General features: G+C 39.6%; 2 protein-coding genes across 2 annotated transcripts in view; one reads left to right on the top strand and one right to left on the bottom strand.

Annotated features, from left to right (window-relative positions):
• Window positions 1-4149, bottom strand: part of LOC110061964 (cilia- and flagella-associated protein 206-like) — a 16737-nt gene extending 12588 nt beyond the window's left edge. The window contains exons 1-7 of the mRNA XM_020768830.2: window positions 3916-4149; window positions 3715-3798; window positions 2463-2553; window positions 1343-1444; window positions 814-900; window positions 466-624; window positions 7-99 (exon numbers count right to left, since the gene is read on the bottom strand). Coding sequence (XP_020624489.2) covers window positions 7-99; window positions 466-624; window positions 814-900; window positions 1343-1444; window positions 2463-2553; window positions 3715-3798; window positions 3916-4023 — 724 coding nt within the window. The 5' untranslated portion in view covers window positions 4024-4149. The remainder of the gene's footprint in view (window positions 1-6; window positions 100-465; window positions 625-813; window positions 901-1342; window positions 1445-2462; window positions 2554-3714; window positions 3799-3915) is intronic.
• An 84-nt stretch (window positions 4150-4233) lies between these two features.
• On the top strand, window positions 4234-22428 carry LOC110061994 (transmembrane anterior posterior transformation protein 1 homolog). The gene is made up of 16 exons (XM_089286015.1): window positions 4234-4852; window positions 5572-5702; window positions 6515-6633; window positions 7393-7436; window positions 7766-7881; window positions 11449-11584; window positions 12030-12127; window positions 12732-12801; window positions 13508-13588; window positions 14167-14276; window positions 14685-14744; window positions 15211-15279; window positions 16124-16200; window positions 16721-19014; window positions 20392-20471; window positions 22343-22428. The coding sequence occupies exons 1-14, from the start codon at window positions 4249-4251 to the stop codon at window positions 17022-17024; spliced, it is 2019 nt and encodes a 672-aa protein (XP_089142141.1). The 5' UTR covers window positions 4234-4248; the 3' UTR covers window positions 17025-19014; window positions 20392-20471; window positions 22343-22428.
• Window positions 22429-23315: the final 887 nt, after the last annotated feature.

The following is a 23315-nucleotide window of genomic DNA, read 5'->3' as shown; positions in this document are numbered from 1 at the left end:
GGTCACCTGTATATGTAAAGGCCAGCTTGGTTGTATTTTTAATCTCTGTTTGCACATTCTGTGTTGTGGCAGGAACAGCTTCACTCAGTATGGCAGGTACTAACAGGAAACAGCAAAAAGTATTACAGTCACTTTACGATGGTAATATGGACTGTTATTGACTGAGATTAAGGGTTGACATTCCTTTGCAAACTTTGAAACTTGAGTTAGGTGTAGATACCATTATCAAGAGATTGGTAGATCAAAATAACAATTTGGTAATAATCTGGAATCGTAATTATTGTGATCATACTAATACTTAAATTACACCAGAAATATTTTTGAGAGCTGCTTTTAAACCCATCAACACCTAAGGTGGTTGGTCAACCAGCATTAATCCTTTAAAGATTATCTTCACTTATAAACAAAAGTCGAACTCCCCACCCTCTCCCTCTCTGTGCTTAAACGAACTAAATTAAAACTTACAGTCATCAATTCCTTCTCCTCCTTTGCCGCACTCACGATTAAAAAGTCGGATTCCCGTCACAATCAATGTCAACTCATTTAGCTGTCTTTCCTTATCACGTTTTGTTAGAGACATGAAGGTTCCCAGCTCCGTTTGAGGGAATACACTTTGCAGGGCAGCTGCAACATAAGAATAGTACAAATGTTGTGATTGGCCAATAATCATATTCTACAGTATATTATTACATGGCTTGAAAGCTCCATACCTTGGTAAGTCCCATCTGTAACCCTACTAACATTTCAAGAGCTAAAAAATGAAGACTTGTGAGAAATCAGTCACTAACAAAACAATCAGAAATTTTAACAAACCTGTGGCTTCCCTAACAACAGCAATGTCTGTAGGTGAACCAAGCCCAGACCGCAACAAGACACAAGACACTATTCTTCTGTAGAGACCTAGTACATGTACAAGCAAGTATTAAGCTTTATAGGTTTAAGCTCAGATTAACTTACTAACAGAGGTGCAATTACTTCTTGTAAGAGGCAATACATACATACTGGATCATAAAGTATCCCATGCAGTTATCGTACCAGATAAAAATACATATAGACACCCTGACCCTCCAGGTTGGGATTACGTCCTAACAACACTATCCTGTAAAACACCAAACGTTACAGAAACCTAAATGGCCTTACATGCACCCAAGAGCACAAAGAAGGTTAAGTACCTGAGTGAGTTAACGAGAGCTATCTCTACCACTAATCTAATGAGAACTTTGATTAAATACTCTTGAGGACAAAGAAATTCATTTTATCAACAGGGAACAAGGGAGAAAACTGGGAATTCGTGGTCCCTTTGATCCTTACAAATCATTGTATATTAACCAACATAATGTACCCTCCAATTCATCTCTTGTCCTGGCTCGACTGTCTGTTATCTCTCTGATGACTGGTTGGAGTCGCTGATCAAGTACTCTTCTATGTTCTTCCAGGAAATCAGCTGCATAATAAAAAACACATTTTAAAAAACTTGGTGAACAATGTTGCCTTGCATTACAAAATTTTCTGATCTGACTCTAATTTTCCAATTCAGATCTTGATTTCTGAAATATTAATTGACAAACAGGAAAGCTAGCAGACGCTAAGTAGTCAGAGTAAATTGTTTTAATTTATTTTTATAATTAATTTATCCTAAAATGGCTAGAAATGAGTATCACTTATGTTCAGTTAGGCTGGTCAGTCTGGAATAGGGTGGGCATTTTGACACATTTGAGATTATACTGTATAGTTTCTTTAAAAAATATTCAGTAGCGGATTTACAGAGAGTGATCTGGGTGGTTAGCTACCCCACCCCTCTTTTGGAAAAGCTAATAAAAATTTTAAAAAAATCAAAAAGATGACAAAAGATGTGAATAAATTTATGGCACAAAATATTTAGGCAAACACTCTGGGCAGGTACCTCATTATAAATTCTACTTTGTGGCATTGCTAGACGTATTTCTGGTGTAACAGTTTTGGGGGTCTGAATGGGGGTTCCACATGTCAGTTGTCAGTTAAAATTTCACTACTTTGTCGGTTGTCAGTTAAAATTTTCGACCTTTGCCGGCTGTCGGTAAATCTCAGTTAACTTTTTAGTCGCTAGTCGGTAATTTTTTCCTCATTTTGTTGGTAGTCAGTAATATTTTTCACCCTTTGTCACTGGTCGGTTAACCCCATTCAGACCCTCAGTTTTCAATTAGGTTCCAATACCCATATTGCAAGATTCTGGTGGCATGCCTCCTTGATTTTGCTAGGTGCCAGCCAATCCCCCCCCCCCCCCCCCCGGAAAAATCCTGGACCTGCCCCTGGTATTACATGTCATAAACATTTAGGCTGGCACTCTAGCACAACATCTAAAAACAGAATCCTCCCCGTTTAGATTGTTAGAAGTACCTTACCTCCCCCCCCCCCCCCCCCCCCACCCCAGGGATCAAATTCTATGATGTGAATCATAACAATTTTTTTAAAGCTAGTGATACCTCGGCTGGTGTAATTCATATCGAAATACACCTGCATCTTGACTGTATCCAATGAAGGAGACTGTGAGTCCAGCAATCTGTCCACACAAAGCTATGTAACAAAACAAGCCCATTTAGGTGCTGTGCAAGCACTTCATTTCTGAGTACCATACACGTATACTTGAAGGGGTGTTACCATGTGGGGCACTAAATTTTTGCGGGAGTTTATTTTTGCAAATCAGTGGATTTTTTTATTTTGCGGGAATTCATTTTTGCGATTGTAAAGGACTGGTTTTTCTTGCTGGGTATTAATTTTTGTGATTTTCAGGAAGTCATGTAATCCAGTAGCCAGTGTCACTCTATTACAATTACATTGTGCTTTTATGTGGTTGATGGTTATAAGTAACAAGATTCTACTTGTGATGTTTGTATGATTAATTTCGCCAGTAGAGTAAATTTTTGTGGAGAAAATTTTTGCAAGAATCTATTTTTGCAGGAACTCTTTTGGCAGATTGTGGAAAAAAATTGCAAAAATTATAACCTGCAAAAATTAAATCCCCCATGGTAGTACATGTGTTCATAAACTACAGATTTCATAGAACATAAGTCAAATTCAACAGGTCCTATCATCATGAATTTTTTCACTTAATCTTAGGAGTCTTCATTTGTTTTGCAAGACTAAGAAGGTTTTAGCAGAAATGCAGAAAACACATCATGCAAGATCACTCAGATCAAGGTGCATCAAAGGAGCCGAAGAATCCGTTTGTTATAATTCATGTGTTATGGAGGGTGCAGTAAATCAGTCCAGTACCAAGTTAAGTGGCAACCAGTCGTTTAGCCCCAAGACAACTAGCCCCTAAACATTTAGCCCCAACCAGAAGTCAATTAGCTCCCAACCAGAGGTTGATTTCTCGTTCTTTAAGCGTGAATATGGAGGATAATCGACTTCTGGTTGGGGGCTAACTGGCTAAGAGCTAATCGACTTGGGGTCTGAGTGACCAGTAACCAGTTAACCACTCATTCATTTCAACTTATTCGCTAAAGCGTATGGCAATCGTGCGGAACAAAATCATGTATTTTGAGCAGCTCTTAGGTTCCTTAAATACTCTATTAATTCACATGTGCCAGAAACAGTCGCTGAGCGAAACATCACTGGATTGATGAGAATCTCTGAAGCCCTCCGGATCATAAACCCATCAATTATTAAATTAAGGTTCACTTCATGTACATCCTGTACACAGGGTTACATTGCATCTTTCTTCCCAGTACCTACCATGATAAGTTTCTGTACGTCATCTTTGGTCAAAGTTCTGTCCACGTTAAATTCATTATCAGGATCTAAAACAACTGCTTTGACCTAAAATTAATCAAAATAAACAATATGAAAGATGCAAAAACTTTAAAATAGGCTGATCGGTACAAAGAAAAAGACACAAGCTCGACGGTTCTACTTTGTCCAAGAAAATCGACCCACCATGAACGCTACAAGAGTCTCTGAAACCGCCTGCCCTTTACTGGCGCATTCTTGAGCAATTTCGCGTATAATATTCTTGATGACACTTTCAGCTTGTGCCCTAGACATTTTAAATAAGCTCCTTCCCACAGAAGATATCACAACATCAATGCAATGGGCAAAGATCGGAAACGTCGATGGATAAAACGAACCGGATGAAAAATGCCGCCATGGAGAAGTTTACATAGGTGTCATGGTAACTAGAGCTGCAATTCCGCGGGAAACAGCGGGAAACTGGGGACTATCAAAACAAGAGCAGCGATACTTTCGGTCAGCGAAGTTACAGCAAGTTGCATGCACACTGCAATATTTACATTGAAGAACAACATGGCGGATCGTACTGAAAAGAGAGAAAATTACAATTTTCCCGTTTCCGAACCGTCTTTGGATTCAGATCCTGAAGTCGTTATTCGTAGAGAGGTATTAGACACCTTTTCCACCCCCGGTGATGAAATCAATGCGAAACTGGCAGAGGATTTCGATCATGGTTTCAAGAATTGGACAAACACATTTGACGAGGATCGAGAGAGCCACATAGAGACTGTCGCGGAAAACGCCAGCATTGGCGGGAATGAGAGGTTTGCTCGACAGGAGAATGCGGGAACCGCTGATCACGAGAGAGTCACTCAAGATGAAACTCGGACAAAGTCACTGAAAAAAGACAGTGTCAAATCACCAGAGGTGGAATTCAGACACAGATATTTACAACAACAGCAGTGGCAGCAACAGCAAGAACAGCAAGAGAGGCTCAGTTCACAAAATGAAGACACTAGAATGTCGCAAAGTAACAATCAATCCTCAAAGTCAATGGAAGAAAAATTGAAAATAAACAAGAAACAAGAAGTTCCATCAATTAAGGAAACTTCCTCTGAGGACAAACTCCATGATGGCTTCACGAGTAAGTCTGGAATCTGTTTTTGAAAGGTGTTGCAGGTGCTGAAGATAAACCCAATTACCAGCCACTGTTCAGGAAAATGGAGGGTGGGTGGGCAAATTTTATGTTTAAAAAAAAAATGCTTTTTGTAGCATATAAATATGTAACACATTTTTGATCAATAAGAAAGAAATGATGAGCAGGATAGATCAAGATTGTGACCTTTTATAAAAATAGTGTTTTTTTTTTTGTTTTTTTTTTACACCATTTTTCCTCGGCTATTTTGGCAGTTGGGCTGTACTTTAGTGGCCATTACCATTGTGGAAAGGGGCTCTAGCCTTGTAGCGAGGTTTGAATAAGAGTGGGTTTATGAACCATCCACCAGGACACTAAAAAAGTGGTCATTATAGAGAGTTGGCAGTAGTGGGGGTTCGACTGTAGTCTTGCCTCATGTAACATGCCACATGTAAGAGGATCTTGTGTCTAGTCATAAGCAGATGTTTTCAATGGTATAAATAAATGTGCCTGTGGGATTTGAATTCATAATGAATCCCTCTTAGATTGTAAACAGGAAAAAAAAATTTTGATTCTGATCACGATCCAGAAAAAGGGGCTTTTTGTCACACAAATAACTGCCAGTGCTGTTTTCCAGGTTAGATCCCTGTAAAAACAGAGATTTCTGTTGGACTTCCTGTTGGATCTCCCCAATAATCACAAGAACATGATCTGCAATCTAATTTCAGAGTTGTCATTTATGAAGTATGTCATGGCAGAAGTTTTCTCTGGTAAGCTCATGGAACTTGAGGAAGACAAATACACAGAAAGACGGGAGAAGGTTTACACATTCATGAAAATTCCCAGGGAATTTGAGAAGGTATTGGGCAGGTGTTTATTGTTTGTTCATGGATTCCTTTCATAAATGACTGCCAATAAAAATTAAAAATTATTAACTCACAAAAGAAGTGAGTTAGGCTAATTTTAATACTTACAAAACAATTTATAATTATTAAGAATTGTTTTGTAATGTATTAAAATTACCCTAGATAATTAAAATTAGAGTTGATAATTTTTACTCTCAAACAAGTTTAGTGCTCAAGGCTAATTTAAATGCATACAAAAGGATTTTTCATTGGCAACTGTTTATGAAAAGGGTCTTTTAGTTTTCAAATTGGCAGCAACATACAGGTGAAATATTTTAATTTGCATGTTTCAGAAGACTACTTTAAGACTTTTTGAAGGCATATGCCATCTGTATTTCTTTTATTAATGACCTACCAGGATTTAATTAATAATTCTAAAGAATTTGCAAGCCTGGCCTAGGTGGTATTGAGTTTATTATTTTATAGAGGTGTTTGGAAATGTGGTTAAACACAGTCTTGAGTGTTTGATATGTCTTCTCAATTGAAACTAAAACTGAGGAGAAAACAGAAATAAAGTATTGTAAAAATATCCAAAATTATGGATTAAGATCAATTATCCGTTCACTGTCATGGTCTCAATTTCCTTTCTTTAACTAGATGAATAATTAATGATTTTGAGAAAACCAAGTTAGGATAATCATCAGTACTTCAAATGCTCACTTGTATAGATTGGCCAATGGCTTTATCATGGCTGAACAATTAGCAAGTTAGTTTAATCAATGTGTTATTTTTTAATATCTTGTGTCTACTTTGTTTTGTTTTTCAGTTGATGATATTTGGTTTCATGTTGTGCCTGGATTGTTTTTTATTCATGTTTACATTCCTTCCATTGCGCTTGATCGTTGTTATGTACAAGATCATCACTGGGCTGCTATTTTGTAGAACGTAAGTAAATAAGACTAGTGCGTTTATTTTATGAAAGAAATATTCATCAGTCACAGACTCAAGCTACTTTGTATTAATTTGTTTAAATAGGAAAACGTATAATGACGTAACAGCATAATGGAAATCTGCATAACGAGAATTTTGTTGTGTTTGGTTAGCCTGATTAGTACTCCACTCAGTCTGAATAAAATATCAGTTCAAAGCTTGAATAGCACTACTGTTAGTCTTAATAGCAATTAGCCTGAATATTGCTGACTCAGCAGTGGCTAGATGTCAGTAATTATTATAAGGGTTGCACAAGATATATAGCCATTGAGAACAATTTGATAGGCGTATTCTCTTTTATACCATTATCCATTATTAGATGTTAAGCATTTCATTGGAAACCCTGCTTGGAAAAAATACCAGAGTCCTCCCGATAGATCAGAAACATCAGGTGGTTTCTCTCCTTAATCCCCTAAAAATAATTCCTTCTCTGCCTGTGCCTCTGAAGGATTAGGGTGAGATCACTTCTAATATTTCAGACTAGAAACAACAGTTCATTTCAGTAGGTCAGAAGGTCACATTTGTGGGAGGGTTTGCTTCTTTTTTTCTTACAAAGTTTATTCATTGGCACTGTAATTATAGTTGATAGAAGGGAAGAGCACAGTCAAATGGTTTTAGGTCCATGTGATATTGAAAGACATTATGACAATAAGGTGCTCGATGTAAAACAAAATCATTACGAACATAGAATGATTTTTTCAACCTGTTATACAGGTCACGCATGTTACAGCCTGTTCAAATCTGTGATTTACTCAAAGGTAACATGTCATTTTCTATTAAGTATTTTTAATTACCGTAAATGGTTTTAATTTAATTTTTAGTTTCCAGAAACATCCATTGTCAGGAGCAGATCTAGAAAATCCTGAAAGAGGGGGCCAGAAAAATGTTTGCCAAGAGCACAGCCTTGCCACATGAACATCTTTGAAAGTGAGGGGCTGTGAATCATGACTGATTACCTTAAAACAAAATACAAGAAATGGGGAGGGTGTTGTTGGGGGACATGATGCCTTTGCCCTCCTAAATCAGCCCCTGATTTTATTTCTTCAGGATATTAACCACTGATTACTTTTTTCGAAATCATTTTCAGGCTCCATTCTTGTGGCGTGTTGGTTGCTTTTAACTCATGTGGATTTTTCAGTTCTGTATCATACAGTGCGAGGACAATCAGTCATCAAACTCTATGTCATTTATAACATGTTAGAGGTAAACAATTTACCATATTTTGTTGATTATTACATGGCTCAAAGCTGCAAAATGGGTCTCTGGCACAGGGATGCTAAAATATTTCTGTAGCAAAAAGCAACTTGGGTTTATGCCATAAACTGACACTCATAAGGCCTCCACTTGTAAACCCCTCTGTTTATATGCCCATCTACCTGTAAACAAAATATGACTTCCGATTGTAAGTTCTCCTGGATATAAGCCCCTTCTAGTTTAAAATGAAATGAATTTGATATACAATTAAAGCTGAATTAAAACTCAGTATATGGAAATCGTATTTCGATCAACATTGCTTTAGCTCACTTCAAAATGTTTATTATTATTATTATTATTATTATTATTATTATTATTATTATTGTTATTGTCGTTGTCGTTGTCGTTGTCGTTGTTATTATTATTGTTATTATTATTAAATATGGCCAGGTCGTGTGAGGCGCACAGACTGAGCAGGAGGAGACCATTGCTGTTGCATTTTCCTACTCCATGTTTTCCGATGGTTCTAGGCCAGGCTTGGTGGTCATTGCCGACACGTGCGTTGAAGTCGCCGAGGATTATGAGCCTCTCTGATTTTGGGACAGAGGCTATGAGGGAGTCGAGCTCTTCATAAAACCTGTCTTTGATCTCATTAGGGTTGGTCATGGTTGGGGCGTAGGCACTTATCGAGGTTGCATTTGTCTTCTGTCCAAATGGCAGCTGCATTTTCATGAGGCGATCGTTGAGACCCTCAGGAATGCAGGCGAGTTTATGGACGTGTGTCGTTTTGATGGCAAATCCCACTCCTGCCTCCCGCCACTCTTCGTGGGTGCGTCCGCTCCAAAAAACTGTGTAGCCGCCACAAGTCTCTGTCAGCTGGCCTTTGTCGGCGCAGCGTGTCTCGCTGAGAGCCGCGATATCAACTTTATAGCGATCAAGTTCCCTAACCACTAAGGCAGTCCTTCTGTCTGGCCTGTTCGCTTTAGTGTTGTAGTAGCAAGCAGTACCACGAGCTGCAGATAACGGTGAATGGTCAGGTACTACAGGCAGTAGAGACTTTCACATACCTGGGCAGCACTCTCTTTCGCAATGCGAACATTGACGCTGAGATCAACAACAGAATCTTCAAGGCAAGCAGCGCGTTCAGGAGACTGCGGGAGAAAGTCTGGGAGAGAAGAGGAATCAGCCTCAATACCAAGCTCAAAGTCTACCATGCTGTGGTCCTCACCTCCTTACTCTACGGCTGCGAAATCTGGTCTGCGTACAGACGGCATGAGAAGCTGATCAACCACTTTCCTCTGCGGTGCCTCCGAAACATTCTCCACATTCGCTGGCAGGACAAAGTCTCGGACACAGAAGTCCTGAAACAGGCAGACCTTCCCAGTGCCATCACCGCCATGCGCAAGGCCCAGCTGAGATGGGCAGGCCACGTCTCCCGCATGCCAGATGACCGCATTCCAAAGCAGCTCTTCTACGGGGAACTCTGCTCTGGCAAGCGAACAGTTGGAGGGCAGCGAAAGCGCTACAAGGACAGTCTAAAAGTCTTCCTAAAAGACTTCAGCATCAGCACTGAGTCCTGGGAGTCTCTTGCCTCCGACAGACCCTCCTGGCGTCAACTCATCACCGAAGGAGCCCACGCAGCAGAGGAACGCAGGTCCCTTCAAGCCGAGGAGAAGCGAGCAGTACGCAATGAAAGAGCCGCCAGCACTAACAGCACAGCCCCTACCCACTTCTGCCGTACCTGTGAGAGAGGCTTCCTTGCCCAGATTGGTCTCATCAGCCATCTCCGGACACACTGTAGAAATTTATTAACAAACTAGATGTCAATGTCGAGGAAAAGGTTGTTGTTATTCATCGTGGTAGATGCAATAATAAAGTGTATTATCGTTTGTCTCACGATGTAGTCACTTGAGATTTAGATCGCGACGTTTCGACTGCTTACTGCTAGTCTTCTTCATTCTATAAGGTCGACTGATTGCACGGTATCATTTATATCATCTTCCTGCATCATCAATCCGTTTCACTATGGAGATCGAGAACAACAACAAGATCGCCTTTCTCGACACGTCAGTTTACAGAGAACCTGATGGCCGCCTTACCACCAGTGTCTACAGGAAACCAACACATACTGATCAGTACCTAGCGTATGGTTCACACCACCCTCAGTCAGTAAAGCGCGGTATTGTGAAGTGTCTGTACGACCGGGCTAAACGTCTCGTCACCAAACCGTCAGTAATTGCTGGAGAGAAGAAACATCTGTCATCTGTACTTGTTTCTAACGGATATCCCTCCTCTTTTGTACAGAAGATCACAAAGGCACAAACAACCCCAAGAAGAGAGCCTGTCGCGGAATTTAAATCCACCGCCGTTTTACCTTATGTCCAAGGAATTTCGGAGTCTCTCCGCCGCTGCCTAGAACAACAAGGCATTCGCACCGTCTTTAAGTCCGACACGACACTTCGGTCACACTTAGTGCGACCAAAGGACACCGTCAACCCGGCTAAACAAGATGGTGTTGTCTACAGGGTTCCCTGTGAGTGCGGTAAAGTCTACATCGGGGAAACACGGAGATCTATGCAGGAGAGGATCAAAGAACACGACAGGGATATACGACTCGCCCGTACCCAGACCTCCGCCGTTTCTGAACACTCCCACGAGACCGGCCACTATCCTATCTGGAATGAGGTCAAGTTTATTGATCGAGATCCTCACTGGTACACACGTAGGGTCAAGGAAGCTATTCACATAAGACTTCACCCCAACAACATCAACAGGGATAGTGGAATTGAAATTCCTGAAGCATGGATACCGACGATCAAGAAACACAACAACAGGAGAACGGTACAACAGCGGACCACTGAGGGAACAGCTACTCGCCAGAACAATGGAACAATAGGAGGATCGAAATGCACCAATCACAGCCGACCTTTGTGATATAAATGATACCGTGCAATGAGTCGACCTTATCGCCTGAAAAAGATTAGCAGTAAGCAGTCGAAACGTCGCGATCTACATCTCAAGTGACTACATCGTGAGACAAACGATAATACACTTTATTAAACTAGATGTCTTTGGCCATCTTCGACTACGAAGGACGAACAACATTATTATTATCATTCCACTTATAAGCATTCCCGTATCTAAGCCCCTCCTTATATAAACCCATCCAAAACCCCTCACAAAGTTGCTTATAAGCGGCAGTTTAGGGTATGCTTCTTCCCCGGATGGAATTCTTCTCCATACAAGTTATCCCTCCCCCATTGTGACATTTTGTAAGGTTTTGCTGCTTTCCATATGTATATGTGTCTTTGAGATGCACTGTGAGAGTTTAGTTCATAGAGGAGACTGGTTATGAAGCCCAACAAAGGAATTGTATGTTTTTGTTCACGTTTTGTACTTGTGCACAGAGTTTTTCCTGGAATTGTGAAAAGAATAATTATTATTATCTGCAAAATAGGAAATTAATAAGAATAAGGCAATGTCCAAGAAGATCAACAAGCAGGGACAAAATTGTATACTATCATTGACTTTGCAAATAATTCTCTCCTTAATGTTCATTTTTGCTTGTACGGGTAGATAGCAGACAGATTGTTTTCTTCGTTTGGACAAGACATCTTAGACGCTCTGTTTTGGACTGCGACTGAACCTAGGGACAGACGAAGAGAACACATTGGAATTATTCCACATTTTGTTATGGCAGTTGTTTATGTCTGTATCCTTTATTTGTTTGACATTACCAAAATTCGCTATTTCATTTTCAAACCTTTACATCCCCACAAAACTTGACGTCCCTACGAAACTTGATGTCCCTACAAACCTTGGTGTACGCATGCACAAAACGTATATAGCTATTATTACTTTTTCCCTTAGTTGATAGGTTTCTTGAAAATTAAAACATGCTTTCTGAGGTCGTTAAAAAGAATTGTTTAATATTTGTTTATTCACTTTTTTCTTTTTGTATTTTGGGCGAGATATGTTGACAGTGGAAATTTTGTATCTTTAGTCTTCTTGAGGTTACACTTTGAAAACATATTTTGAGTGAAAAATCATGAAAAGGGTTTCTGCATCATGAGCGTATTTTCAGAAATTTATAATATACTGATAGGATTAAAGAGGTGATAGACTCTTCTGTGGTTTTTCAGCCTTAACCTTTATAGTTTTCCACGCCGTGTTAGTACTCTTTCAAGCCATATGCCTTAATGTTGCTGTGAACTCGCACAACAAAGCTTTATTAGTGATAATGGTGTCTAACCAGGTAAGGTAAACATAATTATCTTATTGAACACTGAATTCACCACACAAGAGATGTCTAAGATTTCAAAATAGTTCCTAGGCCCTTTCTTGCATCAAGAGACAGGGTCCTGGGCCACAGGCAGAAATTTTGTACAGAAGATGTAAAGCTACAGAGAACAGTATAGTGTTCTTATTGGTTGTTAGCGGTTGCCATACGTGGGGAAAATCGTAACCAAGCAACATGGGTGTGGAAAAACCACAGATCGTTACAGCCTTTAGCATCATCATTGTGTAATATTTCCCATTTACTCTCTCCCTAGAGGTTGTAATTTTTCAAGTCAAATGGAAGACTTTTTTCCCCGTGAGAGATAGAAATAAGTGCTTGGAGAAATGTAGCTGTTTTCTTAGCTAGGGGAGTGTACTTTTCCGTAATCTCGTAGGTATTCTTGTTTTACTGAGTGCAAGTTGATATCACACCATAAGTATTCATGCCCTGATTCGATGCTAAACTTCTAAGTTTTTGTAGGATAGACTGCATTGTTAGGAAAGATTCAGACAAACATCATATCTATTTTCATCTCGCTGGATCTTCGGTTAATTTTAGCATGTTACTTTGACATTTGCAGTTTGTGGAGCTGAAAGGCAGTGTTTTCAAAAGATTTGAGAAGAACAACTTATTCCAAATGGCTTGCAGTGGTATGATAACAAAAGAAAATTGATGGAACTCAATTTGAACTCTTTAGACGGCATGTTTCAGTTGACTCTGTAAAGTTATATGTAACATTCCGTTTTTGTTTCTACGTTAGCTATTGTTTAGAATAAATTTTCAAAAATTTCCCGCAACTTGAGTTGTGCCGCATATAAGTAACCATACTTTTTAACCAGTCAGGAGCAGTACCAATTGTCACGTGTTTTACGTACGTTTTCCCGCGCTTGCCGCGGGCTACATATTTTTGCTGCGAGCTGTGATTGGTTCATTTCGTTATGTGCGCTTTGTGATTGGTCAGGCTTTGTGATTGGTCAGATGACGAATTTTATCTCCCGTCTCCAGTGTGGCTTACTTTCCATATCGAAAGCGGAGCTTTTTGAAAATGTCGGCTTAATCGACCGCGATGGTATTGGGGCTTTGTGAAAATGCATCCGTGACAAAGCACATTTAAGCGTCTTAGTGTGGACGGAAGACCAAACCGGAGAAAGAAGTTGTGCTTTCAAATTTATCCGAATTAGAGTGAACGGGAAACATTTTAGTCGTTTTTAGGGCGAAAACATCGTTTTCAAATTTATCAAGATTGCTGTAGGACGCGGCGTTATATAACTTTAATCTGCAATAGGTTGACTTTGTGTTGCTCACAACGCTGAATAAATTCTCGTTATCTATTTATTTATTTATTTTTTTATGCAGATATCAGAGAGAGATTCTATTACATAGTGTTAGTATCAATTGTCACACTTCGAAATTTGACAGAATTTAACTGGAACCTCGGTAAGTAATTACATACTGTAATCTGTACTTTCATCCGGTTGGAAGGCGATACACACTAGGCGACTTTTTGCGGGGAAGTGAAGTAGGGACAAGCTCCTTTTTGTGCACGCGTAAAGACGCATGTTGCAGGGACAATAAGCAAGCTGGTGCAAACGAAGAGGTTATTGGTGCATTTTTATGTGTTAGCGGGGACAGTTTGCAAGAACAGTGCATACGATGCAACATTAAAAATATAGGTCATTTCGTCCCTGCTTCATGAAGCATGAATTCGAACCAGCTGAATTTCATGCAACATGTTACGGGGACAAGTTTTTCGCCGCAACATAACTTTTTCGTAAAACGGGCGCGTCACACGAGGGAAACTGTCGCTGCAACATGTCCCGGTTTATGTCCCCGCAATATTATGGCCTCTAGTGTGTGCCGACCTTGAAGCAGCCGAGAAAAGTGTCATGAATTTTTAGTCTATACATCAATACAAAGGTAGATTTTAAAATAACTTGAGTATTTTTTGAGGTGTTTAAAGGTACACGTTTAGCGGAAAATGGTCAACCTTAAACGAAATTGTTTTGTCCTTGTAGAGCATCTGTACGTTATCTGCCCGTACCTGTTGGCTGTGTTGTCTTCTGAGTACTTTGTGGATTGGATCAAACACGCTTTTATCACTAAGTTCAACAACATTCCTGTTGAGGTATGTTTTATTTATCGTCGTTTAATTCTTTTACCTCATTTTGGTTTTACTACGATATTTCTGTTTGGACGGGCCTTGTTGAAGAGCTTTTCGTATTGGACGTGCGATCTGGCCATTACATGTATTTTTTGAATAGTTTAATCCGTGATCGTAACTATTGTGTTGCGTCGCTACCAGACACATTCCACTCTACAGTGCTTCTCCCCACCCGAAGGGCCAATAGATACAGGAAAAGTGTTAGGGCGATATCACAAAATACATGGGGGGGGGGCGGGGGGGGGGGGGGGAGTAACCCTCAAATGACTAATATCCAACCCAAGGCCCGGAAACTCGTAAACAGCTTTCTAAGCACCACCAGTTATAGGTTGCTAAGGTTACTGATTTTGTCCCTTAACCGTTTTGTTTCAGGTTTATTGTGAGTACAGAGCTCTCCTCGCCGAGGATGCCACGTCAAGTCGACAAAAGAACGTTAGACATTTCGCACTTTATTATTTCCATGCAGTTGAATTACAAAGTTTCTCAAAAGCAACTTTGTCATCTTCGTGTACAGAGATCTGTAGTACCAACCCCTTCCCTCCAACCCTCCACAATCTTGTGTCCCGCCGAAATTACTATCTTGTTCCACGAACATAACAATGCAATAAACAGATATTCTGTGCAATTGTTGATTTCAGTGTCTATTATTGTTTACAGAGCTTTAATTATTGATTAAGAAGAGTTATTCTGTGTTTCGTGTTAGGTCGGATCTGCATTTTTGTATAGCCCTGATGTGATTGCTACTATTTCCTGGCGTCGGTGCATGAGCTTATTTTTGCTGTAAACTCAAATCTAGCACCTCTACAGCTGAGTTTCAAAGCAGTTGACTGAAAAAAATCCCTGTTCTATGAAATCTGATAAAACTGATGGTTGGTATGTTTGTATATTGGTATTTCAGGCCCATGCTGATCATTTTGACCTTGTTTCTCGTCGAATGGGTTTTATTCCCCTTCCACTTGGTTCTCTGGTAAGTATCACAGTTTCTTTTACGGTTGCCGTAGTAACTATTACTAAGTGAACCACAGGCAGCCCAGGCTTGCGATATGACTACTGAGCGGTTGGTTAAACCAAGAAAATAGTGGACTTGTCATACCTTGAAGACTTACGTCACGTACACCAGATCTTCAAGAATTAACCCTCAGTCTTTTAAACTACCTCCTTCAAAATCTCTCTTTCGTTTAGCGGAAAAAGAATAGAATATTCAGCACCACCGTCTTTGGTCATACGCTGGGAAAACGTTAGGGGTCTTAGCCCCGTGTACATTACGCCGGAGAAGTTAGAAAACGCAACAATCATCGGTCATTTTGGATTTGTGTTTGAGGAAAACTAGGGCAGGAAAATCACATGATTATCGTGACGCCATCGTTTTCGAAAAGCTCCGTTTTCAAAATGTTTTTCCTCCATACCAAAACGCAAAGCCGGTGTTCTCAAATTCGTCCGGTTCGAAGAGCGTTTTCGAAAAGCTCCGCCGGTTTTCGTGACAGATTAGCGCGGACGGTAGACCTAACCTAGAAATGAAACTCCTTTTTCAAATTTCTCCAGCGTACTCTGGACGCTGCCTTACATTACGCGTGTGAAATTTCTTTAGTATAGACTCACAAATGGAATGAAGCAAACGTTTCAAGAAGTCTGCTTTTCCACTCGGCCACACCTAATAGAGTTGGAAGTTTTCACTTTGAAAATCATTTTGAAAAAATTCTCCGTCTTCGTTGGAAAAGATCACTGTTTCTACGGTTTAATGTGGACGATAGGTGAAAACGCACCGCAGTATGGTTTTGAATAAAAACCGTTTTGTATTGTCGTGTTTGCAGGTTGTTAGAGAGGTTGCTCAGTCGGTGAAGCTTCATGGTTTAGCTGGAGTTTGCCTGCTGTTGATGACTTTTGTCTTGTGAGTACAGCTGTATCAATAACAATAATTTTCTAACTGCTCTTTATCCATCCTGTAAGAGGGTTAGGCATTGGAATATTAAATTTCCCTGCTGAAGTGATGAAGACCTTCATTTTCGTTTCCTTTCATTTTCGTCTGTGTGAACCTGTGATTTCATAACAACAACACAGCAACAAAAACGTTTATTTCACCTCAGAGTTAGAAATTAAAATGTTTTGCTACAGTAAAACAAAAATGATAGGGGTGCTGGCTACCTGAAATAACCTAAGAGTTAAAAATGCCAGGCAGCTAGTTAAAATATATTTTACATGTTTAGGTCAGGACACAAACAAACAACACATAGTTAGAGTAGCGAGCGACTACATTTCGAAACACCTCGAAATTTGTCAAAAATACTCAGCCACCCTTCGCATTTTTAACTCTCTTCTCGGTGTTTGGAAAAGCGGTCAAACATGGTCTTGAGTGTTTGATATATTACGTCAAAAACTTGATTTAACTTGCCATCTTGTCCTCTACACAGCCTTACGTCTGTTAAAGTGTTAAACAGCATCATATTCCTCGGAAAAGCTACCCAATACGTCAAACAAAAACAAGACCAGGAAGTTGTGAACACGCCGCAGGGTAACCTCGCCTCATCGCGACTCCTCAAGTCCCAGGACTCCGTCACTCTGTTAGATTCGGCCCAGTCTTCCAGTGCTTCTTTAGTCGGCGAACGGCGGGATATGGGACCGGGTGGAGCGGGAGAACAGACGAAACGGCGTACAAAAACATTGGCAGAAATAGACAGATACACACTTTGTAGTAAAGAAATAGTTTTATTTTAATAAGACATTATGTAGAGTTTGTGCTCTGAGAATGAGGTGGAAAAAGTTTTCCCGATTTAGAAAACTCGCTCTCAAAATGCACTAACATTAAAACCGCGCTGTCAAAGATTTGTACTCATGAAAATAAAGGCAGTTTGGTAAAGGTAATGTTAAGTCTGCATACGAGCAAAGTGGTCCATCAGGCCGGCGCTTATCTCCGGTTTCAGTAGTATGAAGAAACTATGAGTATTTCTACTCCGCCCTGAATGTGATTCTAGTCCATCGCAGGGTTACCCCCCACTGGTCAAAGGTCGCCGGAGAAATTTGAAAACGCAGCTTTATTTCTACGGTTAGGCCTACCGTCCACACGAATCCATCATGATAACGGAGCTTCTCGAAAACGATGACATCACGATGGGTTCTTTTTTCCTTCTTGTACAGAAGTAACGGAAGAACATGGTTGTTATATATACAGATGAAATTCTGCCGTTTAGTAACATATTCCCTCATTTTTACTGTAAAATGTACCTTGTAAACTATCAAGTTGGTCAGGATAAGTGAAACAACAAAACATTAATTTTAGGTGGAGAATGTTAGCGTTACTGCGCCTTTCAATAACATGCGGACTCTAAAATTGAAAGCTCAACCGACAAATGCGTTTTTCGCTACCGTCAATCAAATGTTCGGCGGCTCCTCCCAACTTCTGACTACTGTCGAGCGCGCGGTAATCAAATCATTGAGCACAGTTTAGACAACGAAACAGTGCTCGGCAGTAGTCGGAAGCTGGAAGGAGCCGCCGAACATTTGATTGACGGTAGCGAAAAACGCATTTGTCGGTTGAGCTTTGGGTCCGCATGTCATTGAAAGGCACAGTAATGATCTTATATGCTCTAGCTGTAACCAATAGCATGGAGATGTAAGGAAGGGTAGTGAAGAAGGTATCAACGGGGTTAACCGTTAGCGAGCCGTAAAGGTGGATGAAGTCAGATGAAGAGAAATGACGAAGGTGGATTAAGTTAGATGAAGGCGAATGAAGGTGGTGAATGAAGATGGATGAAAATTGATGAAGTCCAGATTGAGGTGAATGAAGTTAGATGGAGACGAATGAAGTTGGATGAAGGTAAATAACGTCAGAGTGACGGATGAACTTAGACTAAAGGAAATGAAGGTGGATAAAGCTAGATAAAGGTAAATGAAGGTGAATAAAGTTAAATGAAGGTAAATGAAGGTGGAGGAAGGTCAGTGACGTTAGACTAAGTTGAACAGCGACGTAATATGAAGTTGAATGAAGCTAGATGGCCGCATGACCGTTAATAAGGGTGAAGGAAGGTGAAGGAAGTTAGATGAAGGAATATGAAGGTAGATAAAGATGGATGGAAGGAAATGATGGTGGATGAAGTTAAATGAAGGTGTCGTGGCATTCCTCACATGGAGTATGGTACATTACATGTCCCCGTACATCACATATACCTACACCCCCCGAGGAGAGGGGCTCCTTTATAAAAAGGACGGGGATGCTTGTCGGAAGTTTTGAAAAGAACCCCTACGAGGTACCAAGACCCTACTTTGTGGGCGCGGCTTGAAATTTTTTTCACTACCAAGCCGGGTACCAATTCTAAAACAAAACATCATCTCCTCTCATATTTTTTCGGCTCAATAACCTAAAATGTACCGCAAAAGGTCCCACTGTGGAACTTTGGAGGCTGAAAACCCTAAGGGGTACCAAAACCGTTTTATCAAGCCCTAAACGGTACAAAGAGCACCCCATTCCTTTTTATGTGGGAGCCCCCACGCCCGCGATATACCTACTCCGGTGACGGCCGAGCCGGAAAAACTGGGCACTAATTTATTCAAAAATTGCAGCACGTGTAACATTTGACCTTCGTGTAGCTAGGATGAGATGGAAGAGTCTCCGAGTTTATGATTAGGAAAGCGTTTGCGCTGGACGTAGCCGGTTCATAGAATGTTGGAGGGATTCACAAGTTGCAGAAGATCAAGAAGTAAGCTCGAGGTAAGTTAATCAAACGATTGGCCTTCAAACTCTCGTAAGCGCTGAAGTTCAGTGTACAGCAAGATGTTTGATTTACTAACATGTGAATGGCTACCTTTTTCTGGGCCTGAAGTGTAATCTCATGTTCGTTAAGCTTTTTGTGTTAAGTTCTTTTGAGACTGGGAAACGTGCATGGCGGCTGTATATTACTGGTGCAAAATTAGTCTCTGCACTTAACTAGCAACATTGTGTATCTAAGGTTTCAGGGTTTTTAACCTTTCTGTGGTTTGAGCCTGCGCTGATAATAATGCACCATGTCAATCAATGTACACCCCTTGCTCCCCCCCCCCCCCCCAACCCTGAGGGTTAGGTGGGATTTCCCTGTTAAATGGGCCAATTTTAGTCTATAAAATGCCCCTCCTTGATTCACCTGCAGCCTTTTTCTCTGCACCTGTAGTAAATTTGTTACTTTGTGGGTAAATTCTATCAGCAACAGGCAATTTCACCTGTTGCATCAAGGGAAAATCAAGCATGGCATATCAAAATTTCTGCAGAGAAGGAAGGAACAGCTACTGAAAGTTTCAGCCCCTTAGGGTCAATCGTCTTTTCAAAACTTTTGAAAAAACCTCATGAGGGGGGTGGCATCCACTCCCCCCCACCCCTTGTACGTGCGAGGATAAAAATTTAGGTAAAGGGTTTCAATCTTTGTCTAAGTTATGTCTGCCATTTTGTCTGTCTGAGCTCAGTTTTTGTCTGAGCTGTCAATCATTTTCAATTTCACCATTTTGCACTCAATTTCACTTTTCTGCACTGATGAAATTGTACTGATTTGGGATTAATTGACAAGTTCCTAGCCAATCAGAATACAGAAATTGTCACTTGTATATTATTATTTAAGAAAACTATTTGTGGCATCAGGTCATGTGATCTGTCTTAGGTAAGCGATCTAACCATGGCCAACTTTGAGTGAAAAACATGCTAATTTGGATGAAAAGTCTTGGCAAATATAAAAGCACCTGGAAGGGTTTGGAGAAAAACAGATTGGCTCCAAAAGATACATATTAAGGGGAGCTATGAAATAGGAAATAATAAATTGCTTTACAATGATACACACAACAGTCCATGAACCATACATGCAGCTGCTAAAAGTCAGAATTTCATGTAGGAAACCCAAAAGCCATGCATGAGAGATTACATTTTTGTTTACCTGGTATACACCACATGAAGCAGTCTTCCATAGGTGACAACCACAGTTAATATTCTGAAATATTGTTTTGGATTACAGTGATCTCAGCAGCAGCAATCCTTTCCAGTTTTCTTTATTTCATTTTTTTCCTGTATCCCTTAACTATCACCAGCAAGCTTGCAGTAAATTTATAAAAATGCTTCTTTCAACAGTTTGTGGATGACTCATGATGTTGGAACAAGTCGCAAAAGATCTGGAAAAAGCCTCTTTAAGTTGTCTTTAATTGCAGCAGGTGTGTCCAGTTTCTTCTCTAGTATTTCATACTTTGAATACCAGCTAGTCTCCTATATCACTCAGGGGTCGTCTGTGACACCAGAGAAATGTTGCATGATGACGCTTGTAAAGGAGACTGTATACATTGTATCAGCTGGCTTAAACACATGATTTTCAGGTTTTTTCAAACTAATAGGAAACATTACCCCTGAATCACTTTGGGAAATATGGCCAATCAGCCTAACTTGGGTTGGTGATTCCAACTTGTGCTGCGTGGGTTTAATGATTAGGAGGCTTTTAGTAGCAGGAAAACGTTTTACTCCATTTTAAATTTTAGTTTAAAATATTTACTGGTCAGAAATTTAAATCAAAAAATGGTGAAAATCTCTTTTTTTGCGATGTGACTCAGTTGGGGACATAAGCCACAAATATTTTTGTTCTGAATTTATTAACTATTGAATGTATGCCAAAATTTGCCCAGACTGGTTTCTGTCGTTAATTTACAGTACACGAAAAAAGAATCTCTCATACGATTAAAAGTTTAAGAACTTTATAATTTTGGTGAGGGCAGCTGAAAGCCAGTTACCTGATGCATATATCAATACTCTCTTGTTCACTGACAAAATGATATAGGAAAGTTATCTCTGCAGCATCTCTGTTCAGTAAAACATGATGAATTATTTTATACACTGATTGAAATGATTTCACTCAGAGTTGGCTGACTGATCCGGGAGGAATATGTGATAGCAAATTATCCTTCTCAATTGGCAAACAAACAGCCAAGGAGATAATTATCATCTTGATGTAAAAGCCAAATTCTCAGAACCTTCTGTCAAATGTTGTATAGAAAATTTAATCAGTTTTAGGCTTGCAGTTGTTATTAACTAAGTGATTGACTTGGATAAGTTGCTTATTTATTGGAATATGTCGAATTTTTAATTCTCAGTAGGAGTTAAGTGTAGTATTCTTCATTTTCACACATTAATAATTCAGTCATTTTAAACAAAGGATATCATGACCATGACGATGTTTGGAACTTGATCTCAATAGACCATTTTACAGTTGTCTGCTCAGTGACCTGGCCTTTGTATGGCAGTGAGGCTAGAGTTGACCTTGTTTTGATACAGACCTCACTACTTTTGTTGTGAAAAAAAAGTTGTTCTGATGCTAACTAGGTGCATTTACATGACAAAAGCAGTGAGGTCTGTATCAAAACAAGGTCAACTCTTGCCTCGCTGCCATACAAAGGCTAGGTCACTGAGCAGACAACTGTAAAATGGTCTATTGACCTTTTTAGCTTCAGTGGTTTGTTTTCCCATTTCAGACCACGTGATATTCTCTAGAGAACTGTTCTTTTTATCAATCTAAACATTTTTCATTCATATACACGGGACAATTTGAAAATTTGAAAGTGAGAATTCTCAAAAGTATCATCACATGGTTCTGAAATGGGGCAACAAACTGCCCAAACTTGAAAGGTCTATTAGCATAGATTTTTACGATTTTATTTCTCCGTTTTCCCGTTAGTTTCCATTGAGAAGATATATCAAACACTCAAGACCATGATTGATCAAATTTTCAAACGCCTCAACTTTCATTAAAATACTCTGCCACGCGTCTTAATTTCAGCTCTCTTCTCGGTGTTTGGAAATGTGGTCAAACACGGTCTTTCGTGTTTGGTATATTCGATTTAGACTGCGCGGTTAACACGCTGGTGTAGGGAACTGAAATTTTAAAAAAAGCCTCCGCTTGGGTATATGTCAGCATTTAACAAAAATTTGGGGAAATCTCAGCGTGAAATATCTCAGAACGGTTCTGATATAGATAAAATAGTGTTATGTTTTGAAGGTTGTGATATTGTAAATAATTTTGTATTTGCCTTTCTTTCAGGTACAAAGGCGATGACATGAAATAGAAGAGTACACGTTAAGAGCAAGGCAAAGAATTGTTGAAATAAAACATCTTGAATAATCTCAGCTCGTGTTAATTTGAAAACAGAAATCGGACGTGTCTTTCAGAGCAGTGGTTCTGTAATTAGTCAATTCGTCGCGAGAGAACTCGGAAAAAACTAGGTCTTTTGGCGGGAAAATATTTGCGCTTTTAAAAGAGACCCAAAAAAGTCGGAAAAATACTAAGTCTTTTGGTGGGAAAATATTTACGGCCTTGAAAGGGTTCAAGAAAAACGTCGAGTAAAAAACTAAGTCTTTTGGCGGGAAAATTCTCCTTAGGAAAAAAGGGCTCTGTTTTTGAATGGTGTCTGGTTTTGAGTCAAAAATATACCAAGTCTTTTGGCGGGAAAAATCTAGCACTCTGCAAATGATTTGTCCAGTCAAAAGTCTAAATATGTGTTTGATTTCTGACAAGACCCTGTTCAAAAGCGCAGAACTTTTTTTCTTCACGGCAACCCTACATAGTCAAAAAATAGTAAAAGAGATAGCCTACATTTTGACCAGTTTCCAGGCCCCTTTTAAAGGCGCGATTAAGTCAAAATGACAACAGATGATATACACAATTAAAGTTGTGAGAACATTTTATTGATTGCTTTCATTTTATTAAGTAGTTAAAGTAAACAATGTATTTGATTACAACACTTGAATACAAGCGATGATTATACAATACTTTTTTAAGTCGCAAAACCTGGATATTATAAATAACTTATTCAAATGTCAGTAGAAAAATAACTAAGGCGAAATATGGAAAATACCTTAAAAGAATACTGCCGCTTTACAAGCTAAACATTTAAGTCTAACGACCGCTTGTAAATGGAGAAAATACTGCAAAAAATCTAGTTAATAAAGTTGGAAAACAATTTTGTCTTGATTAATACTTTTTGGTTGCAACGCCGGAGTATTTAAAACTCCTG

Source organism: Orbicella faveolata, unplaced genomic scaffold (genome assembly GCF_042242905.1).
Source record: "Orbicella faveolata isolate gen_17 unplaced genomic scaffold, um_ofav_v1 contig_1, whole genome shotgun sequence".
Classification (NCBI taxonomy): Eukaryota; Metazoa; Cnidaria; class Anthozoa; order Scleractinia; family Merulinidae; genus Orbicella; species Orbicella faveolata.
Note: the sequence above shows the minus strand (reverse complement) of the source record. Positions and strands in the feature narration are given on the sequence as shown.